The sequence below is a fragment of the Lates calcarifer genome, unplaced genomic scaffold (assembly GCF_001640805.2).
Source record: "Lates calcarifer isolate ASB-BC8 unplaced genomic scaffold, TLL_Latcal_v3 _unitig_5779_quiver_3469, whole genome shotgun sequence".
Classification (NCBI taxonomy): domain Eukaryota; kingdom Metazoa; phylum Chordata; class Actinopteri; family Centropomidae; genus Lates; species Lates calcarifer.
Window position 1 is genome coordinate 109 of NW_026117719.1, and position 8,891 is coordinate 8,999.

Consider the following 8,891-nt stretch of genomic DNA (forward strand, 5'->3'; position numbering starts at 1 on the left):
AAGAAATATAGCCGGAAAAAAATCCTGATTGATCGTGATCAGCGATCACTTAAAAAAAGTTAAAACGTTAAAAGTCAGGGCTATGTTTAATAGTGAAAGTAAGAGCATTTCCATATGCACAATGCGAAGGGAACTCAAGGGATTGGGACTGAACAGCTGTGTAGTCTTAAGAAAACTACTAAGTGAGGCTAATCAGAAAAATTCTGTTTGTTAGGGAGCATAAAGATTGGACTCTGGAGCAATGAAAGAAGGTCATGTGGTCTGATGAGTCCAGATTTACCCTGTTCCAGAGTGATGGGGGCATCAGGGTAAGAAAGAGGCAGATGAAGTGATGCACCCATCATGCCTAGTGCCTACTGTACAAGCCTGTGGGTGATCTGGGGTTGCTGCAGTTGGTCAGGTCTAGGTTCACCAACATTATTTGCCCAGAGAATGAGGTCAGCTGACTACCTGAATATACTGAATGACCAGGTTATTCCATCAATGGATTTTTTTCTTCCCTGATTGCACGGGCATATTCCAAGATGACAATGCCAGGATTCATCGGGCTCAAATTGTCAAAGAGTGGTTCAGGGAGCATGAGATATCATTCTCACACATGGATTGGCCACCACAGAGTCCAGACCTTAACCCCACTGAGAATCTTCGGGATGTGCTGAAGAAGACTTTGCACAGTGGTCCGACTCTCCCATCATCAATACAAGATCTTGGTGAAAAATTAATGCAACACTGGATGGAAATAAATCTTGTGACATTGCAGAATGCGATGCGAATTCACTGTAATATTCTACAGCCCAAGGTGATGTTCTCAAATGTATTGTTTGTCTAATAATAAATTTACTGTCCTATGTGATAATGAAAAGCATGAAGCTGGAACAAAGAAAATACAAGGAAATATTCAAATTTTTTTGCTTAAAATGGTTACTCAATAACCAAAATAGTTGCTGATTCATTTTCTGTCAATTGACTCATCATCAACAGCTCTACCTGTAACAATGATCACATAATGATTTGATATGCAGACTGCAGATGACCGAGGCTGCCCTTGCCCTCTCTGAGCAGAAAAATCACAACATGGGAGAACTGCTGACTCAAGTGAAGGTTGAGAAAGAAGAGCAGTGGGAACGCCAGAGCAGAGAGAGGAAGAAAGAACAAGAGGTAAGGCCAGGTGAGAGGACAGAAAACAATGTAAAAACAAGTAGTTTCACCTTCGTGGGAGGAAACGACTATGATGATTATGATGATGAGGTGTATATGGCGTCATCAAGCTTTTTTTATTCAAGTACTTTTCTTTCAACAAAAGAAAAAACTGGTCTTAGTACACAAAAGATGAACCCATCATCAATGGTATTTACCATTCCAGACTAGTTAAGTGATACTAATTTTAATGCACTGCTTTTATTATTTGGTGACTGTATTTTCTTTTGCTGCTTTTTATATTCTGTGCTCAGAATTGAATCTGTCAACTTTTATCTACTGAATCATTACTGTTAACCACTTCAATTAAGACATTTTTTGGTGAGAAACAGTAATTTCATATGTCATGCAGGGCATATGTCTTAAGCATGAGCTTATAGCTGGTTTGATCACCCCAGAGCTAACTGAGTAAGTTGTTCACCAGAGAAGAGAGTCTGAGTAGGTTCACAGTGTAACAGGCCCTGATGTGGAATAAAATTCATCAAAACAGCGACACATCCTAACAAACTGACACATCATGACACAAAATCACTTCCAAGATATGACTGTTATAAATGTATGCTGTTATAAAGTTATGCTCCGCCTCATGCTGTTTTCCATCCTGTAGGACTGTGTGCACAGAGAGGGCAAACTCCTCAGAGAGGTCCAAAACTTGTCCGAAACCAACATCCAACTCAAGAGTAAAGTAAGAGTGATGTCTGTTCAGAACTGAGTGTGTGAATTAATGTGTTCCGTAAAGAGGTTGTCTGTGTCCTCAGCCCAGACTGGGAGCTGATTCCACAGAAGAGCAGCCTAATAGCTGAAAGCTCTGTCTTGCTCTATTAAGATAATAGGGGGCTATGGAGTCTTTAAGATATAATGGAGTTTGGTCATTGAGGGTCTTTGTGTAAGGACAAGGTTTGTGAATTATTCTCTGGATTTTACAGGGAGCCCTTGTAGAGAAGGTAACACGGGAGAAATAAGATCTCTCTTTCTTGTTCCCGTCAGTACTCATGCTGCAGCATTTTGGATCAACTGGATGCTTCTCATAGAGTTACTGGGACGTCCTGATAATAAGGAATTACAGTAGTCCAGTTGAGAGGGAACAAATAAATGGACAAGATTTTCAGCATCCTTTTGAGACAGGCTGATTCTGATTTATATATTATTGTGTAGGTGGAAGAGGGCTTCCCTAGAGACTTTCTTTTGTCATTATTAACTACATAACCAGATTATGTTTTTCTGAGGTGTTTAGGGCCAAACACAATAACTTCTGTTTGAATTTAGTGGCAAAAATTGTAGCTCATCCAGGCCTTTATGTCTTTAAGACATTAATGAAGTTTGACTAGCTGATAAATTTAATCCAGCTTCATAGATAATAGAGATTTACGTGGTGCTTTTGTATAATGCTCCCTAAAGGAAGAATATAAGACTAAAAAGTAGTCTTCTAAAACAAAACTATATGGAGAACTGTAGCAAGCACTATGGCTAACTTTTGTGTGCATGGAAGAGTCTTCTTTAACATGAACAAACAGGAATTTATTTGCTAAATCTGACTTAAACCAGCCTAGTGTGGTTCCTTTAATCCATTGTCTGAGGCCATGAGAAGATTGGAACTTTTGGTGCTATAATGCACCCTAAATGTTTGAAAATCTTCATACCATTCCTATGCAGATAATCATATAATTGATTTGCAACAGCTTCTTCAAGGATTTTGGAAATGAAGGTCAGGTTGGCTGTAAATCCATAGTTGGCTAAAATATCTGGATCGTAGGTAGAGTGGCTCTTTAAGGAGAGGTTAAATTACTACAATCTTAAAAACCAGAGGTACGTAGTGTGTTGATAAGGATAAATTGATCAAGTCTAATATCGAAGTGTTAGATAAAGGTAAAAAATCCTTGAATAGCCTACCTGGAATAGGGTCTAAAAGACAAGATGATGATTTAGATAAAGTAACTGTTGAAGTTAGCTCAGAGTCTAAATCAGATATTACAGTGGATTCTAAGGCTACTGTACTAGACAATACATCTGCCAGTTATGGCAGTTGTGTTAGATGTGAGCGTAACTGTTTTGTGTGTGTGTATGTGTGTGCATGTGCACGTGCGTGCATGCGCACGTGTGTTAGGTGGAGGAGATGGAGCGCAGGTGCAAGTCTCAGCAGCACCAGATCTTTGAGCTGAAACAAGAACTGACCAACAACACAGCTGAGCTAAAGCTGCGACTAGCACAGGCAGAGGGTAACACACACATAATGAACACAAACACACACGGTCTTTTTCACATGAAACCTAGTGCAAATTTCTTGTGTATCACCCTCTGACAGACCGTCTGGAAACAGAGAAACGAAGGTCCAAACAAGTCCTGGAGGACATGGACAATCTCCGACAGAAAGAGGTGCTTTCTTGAAATTCCAAGCATGTTGCAATGGAATTTAACAATACAGAGAGACTCTCTCTGATAATAAAATCCTATTGTCACTATGAACTTGTCAAAGAAACCAGTGTAGAGACTCCAGGAAATTACTGCATCGGGCCAAGAAATAATCCACCATATAACAACCTTTTACATTTGACTCTTTGTATTGATAACACAAACAAGATGTAATGTGTTAATTGATGCACTTTATAGGTGCTGGGGAGCTAATTTTGTTACCATTGGACAGTCAATGCATTTTATTTTATCTAATAGATGCAGATTTATTACAGTGATAAAATGCTAAAAATTAAAATTATAGGTGGAGCATGTGAATCGACATCTGGAGGAAAGTGAGAGAACTCTGCAAGAGCGCATCTTCAAACTGGAGGGACAGCGGATACAACTGGAAGAGGTCAGAATTCAGAGTATCTGGGTTTAAAAACAACACAATCTGGGGTATCCTAATAGCTGGATGATTTAGGCTATTGGCAGTAACTGACAGTAACATCTTTTGGTACGATTCTAGCTGGGAATCTAGTAAAAGCAAAAATCATCTTAATCTTTAAGAAAAAGATAACCCAATCAGTGTAATACATACATTAAGTCAACAAGGTAACTGCTAAAACAGACTATAGATTATAGTTATTTGCGTTCATGGCATATCAGAGTTATGAGTTTCCAATTTATAAATAGCTCACATCAACATTCAAGTTAGAATTATGACTGGGAAACTCAGATTTTCCAAAAAGCTCATATATATCCAGCTTGGCACTATAATACATGCCAGAAGTTAGAGCCACAGTTCAGTGTAATTAAACTCAAATTAATGGTGCTATTATGTCAGTGTACAGGATAGATTAGACCCTGCTCCAGTTTCAACTTATCAAGCCAGGAGGAGGATTATAGATGCCATACAGTGCTGTTGAATCTTGTTTTGAGGCATCTTGAAAAGAAAACACATGATTGTCGCTCCTCTGTTTGATTCTGCTTTCATTGTATCAGCTTCACATCCTTGCACATAGGCTGCTGTCAAATTTTAACATGGATTTTAAATTATGTTTATTCTTAAGTTTGCAGAAGACTGCACAATGAGGAACAGATATGTACCACTTTTGAATGTGTGCCACAAACTGACAGGCTGACAGCTCATATATTGTATATGAGCTGCATATGAGCTGCTGAGTTTAATTTGCATTCATCAAGGTGGGGGTTGTATAGGTGACACAAACACATGTATAAGATCAACATCTTCATTCATTCATTCAAACATTCTATTACTAGCTGTGTTTCCTCTAGCTTATGCCTTTCCTTTCTCTTGCTGCTCTCACTGATAGATTTGGTGACAAGTGACAATGACGACAGTGACAGTGATGTTGACCTGGTGTCATGTGTTTGTATAGCATGTATACAAGTATTGCATTGATTGCCTTTTTGTGTTTACTATTAGTGACTGCTTTTTGTAGCCTTATCGCCCTTCAGAGACTTGTCTGTGTACAAAACCAGCTCTGCAAGCATACCACCATTATGATGAGCTGAACTCTTGCAGTTCATTAACATGGGTTCTAGAGATGCACCGATACCAGCATCAGGTGTCTGTCCGATACCCTGTTCCTGTACTCATACTCATATTCATAAAAGTGTCCCGATACCACTTTACGGCAGCGTGACGTTCAGTATGAACTGTAATGGCATTAGTAAGTACTCATATTGGTACTCAGTATCAGCAAGTACTCAAATGTAAGTACTTGTAATTGCATTGAAAACATGTGGTATCAGTGCATCCCTAATGGGTTCTGTTTCATTCATCCTGACCGCCAGAGGCAGTTATTAACACTGAATGATATCCAACTCGCGCATGCACAGGTCAAGTAGTTCATCATCAACAAAGTGACGTGTGATCTGGGATGACAGGGCGTGGAGTATTTAAGTCCATGTCATCATGAAAGACATACCTTACATCTTAAGATCTAAGAGCCCTGTAACTACACAGTTGGAGCTACGGTTTTTGTCCTCCAAGGGCTGGCTGCTGGCTTTCAAATTAGTGTTTAGCTTCCTGTTAGAGATAGTTAAGCTCAGTGGCTCCCTGACTGCTGAGAACATCACCGCTAGTCTGAGGTGCATTGTTGATGAGTGGGGCTTGGGAGGTAAAGTTAGTGCATCTGTACACTACACTGCAAAAACATGACTTGACATCACAACATATTATTGTTTTGGTTTGGGTGGAGGGCACGTCTTAATGATGACGTCATGACTGATCGACTTAAATTGGCATGATTAATCCAACTTCAAAAAGTAATCAAAATGCTTATCCCTACTCACCACACATCTGATGGCAGAGCCTTGGCTTCCATGTAGAATGCCAGCAGTTACAGACTGGGCCAGATGCCAGCCGTGGAACCATCTATCTCTTCCCTCACTGTGTCACCCAATGAGGTGCTGAGACCAGACGCTTGCTGTCCAAGGCCACAGTGTCGTATTACAGATGACTTTTTGGTTAAATGTTATGATACGGCAGCACACATGGGCCATACTGGAAACTCTCTTTCCCACCTAATATTAGTCCTGTCTCAGTCTTTGCAAACCACCAGCATGGATGCTTCCATTCAGTAACCAAGCCTGGTCCCACTTCTAGAGCCGGGCCAGAGAGCTCTCCGCACTCTCCCTGTAGTTCCAGGGGAATTGTTTGGCCAAGGACTTATGCCCTATTAAGACAGCGACCTCCACCAGGTTATAGTGCTAGCTGCCCTCAGCTTATCCAGGAAGCTACACACAGACCTCACAATCCTTTGACTGACTTGACCATCACTGCGGTCATCCAGAATCCATATAACCATATTTTCATACGTAACTAATTTTTTTACATCTCTACTGTCCAGTATCCATGACAAAAACACAACATTAGCCTAAAGCCATTTCAATGTAAAGTGGTTATGGTGTAGCAGTGTAGCTTGCGATTGGTATGACTGGTCAGGGCTGCTTGGGCTGTGGGGTGTTTGATTCTACTTTTTCAGGTGGGTTATAAAATCTGCACCTTCATCAGTTATTCAGATGACACTGACTTTGTTCACATCCAACATTCTAGTGAATGGAGAGCAAGACTGTTGACAGCGAAGACAACATTAAGAAAGTTAAAGAAAGACTGTTACTTGCTGTTTTTTGGGAGCACACATTCAACAAAAACAAACCTACTCACCACCATCAGTTATCTCTGTCAGTGAATGAAAGAATGTAAATATATTACCATGGGATATGTCATTACAGCAAGATGTCCTAACAACAATAAACCTGCTTACTGTTGCAGTGGTAGTTCAGCAGGTGAAATCACACACTGAACCATAAACCAGTTCCCACATCAGAGGCTCCCACAGCAGTATCCGTACACTGTGATGCCTAAGTGAATTCCCCTCTACATACATTTACAAAGCACAATAAGAAAACACTGTGCGAAAAGAATAGGTTTACAAGGAGACTGTATCAGTGTCTCTACAGCTGGGATTGAGAGGGTGTAGTATTAAACCTTGTGTTTCAGAAGCCCAGGATGATTTCATTTTCAGACTCCGCAAGCCAACAAATGCATCTATATTTTATATATAATTTGTAGTATGGACTCCAGCAGCAACAAAAATTTTACTGAAACTACACATCTCTAGGTTTCTTAAGTAATATTCTCATGGCATCATTAGAAGCTACTTTAAGTATTTGTAAACTTGCTTTTCTGTAGTTTGACCACAAGTGTGCAGTACAGAGTGGTGTATAGTATGCTCTAAATACAGACATCTATCATACATCATGTGGTATTGCCTACAAATATCTTCATCATCTGCCATTTGTCAATTAATAAAATGTCTAAGATACTTTACCTTATTACAAACACTAAGACTATTATCACCACAATATCATCACACTGAGCAAGATGCAGTCAGATCCTCAATCTGATGGCAGCCTGTCATTGTCAATAAACTGTTTTGCATTACACCCAGTCAGCACCAAGCCTAACCACATTTATTACCCAAGCTTCTTATTCCATAGAACAGCTTCACCCTGTTACTTTTCCTAACCGTATTTAAAACAGGAATTCAGTCACACAAATCCACTTGCTTCTCTTTGCAAGAAGGGAATCTCCACTTCTCAGGTCAAGCTGGAAGTGAATGTAGAACATGGGAAACACCTTTGTGCTGGAGTGTTTGGATTATTATAGTGTCTGCCCTGTCAGTGAAAAGGTGTGGATGGTGGACACAGTTTAATAAACATCTATACATATTAGCTGTAATGTGATATTGTGAAAATGTCATTTACATCTGTTACAGGAGCTGATTAAGGCTAAAGCACTGTGTGTGTCAGAGAGGGCCCAAGCAGAGGAGGAACTGGGAAGAGTGCGAGCTCAAGTGCGCCTGGAAGAGGTGGGTCATAAAATCTGCATCTGTGATCAGTTATTCAGATGACTTTATTATAAACCAAAGTGTCTGGTGAATGGAGAGCAAGATACCTCAAAAACTGATAGCCAACTGCCATCATTAAAGGCAATAATAATAATATTGTTGAACTCTTCTGTAGCTGCACCATCAGACCAAAGATAACAGTCCTATACAAGAATTGTCAGTACAATACCTGAGTTTCTTCACTTTGAGGACTTAACTTTTCTTCAAAAACTTTTTTCACTTTGTTAAAGAAGGCAAAGTGGGGTGGCATAGTGGTGCAGTGGTTAGCACTGTCGCCGCACAGCATAAAGGGTTCACAGAAAATCTCAGGCCCGCTTCAGGCTTTGCATGTTCTCCCTGTGCCTGCTTGTGTTCTTTCCGGTTACTCCGGCTTCCTCCCACAGCCCAAAGACATGCTAGTTAGGTTAATTGGTGACTCTAAATTGGCTGCAGGTGTGAATGTGAGTGTGAATGGTTGTTTGACTTTATGTGTTGGCCCTGCAATGGACTGGTGATCCGTACAGGGTGTACCCTGGCCAATGTCAGCTGGGATAGGCTCCAGCATTCCCGCAACCCTTAAAAGGTAAGCGGTATAGATAATGCATGGACGGATGGAAAGAAGGCAAAAGTTCTCAACTGTTAAATATTGCCTAAGCTACAGAAAACTTTAACAAAAGAAGTAATCTTACAATAAATTAGCAACATTTTGATTTAGAAAACAAGTACGTAAACAAGATTATGAGTCTGAACTTGCTTCCAGTGCCTGCTCTGGGTCATTGACAGTCTTCAGTATTCTGAGTTATGATCAGGATGGCTCCAAGATGCACTGAGGTGTGCTAGCCAGCTTCAGTTATGACTAGTGTCACAGTGTAGGTAGTAATG

General features: G+C 40.2%; 1 protein-coding gene across 1 annotated transcript; it reads left to right on the top strand.

The window, feature by feature from the left end:
• Positions 1-336: 336 nt before the first annotated feature.
• On the top strand, positions 337-8,335 carry LOC108876787 (leucine-rich repeat-containing protein 45). The gene is made up of 7 exons (XM_018666522.2): positions 337-799; positions 1,023-1,158; positions 1,805-1,882; positions 3,302-3,413; positions 3,500-3,570; positions 3,911-4,003; positions 7,899-8,335. The coding sequence occupies exons 1-7, from the start codon at positions 762-764 to the stop codon at positions 8,031-8,033; spliced, it is 663 nt and encodes a 220-aa protein (XP_018522038.1). The 5' UTR covers positions 337-761; the 3' UTR covers positions 8,034-8,335.
• Positions 8,336-8,891: the final 556 nt, after the last annotated feature.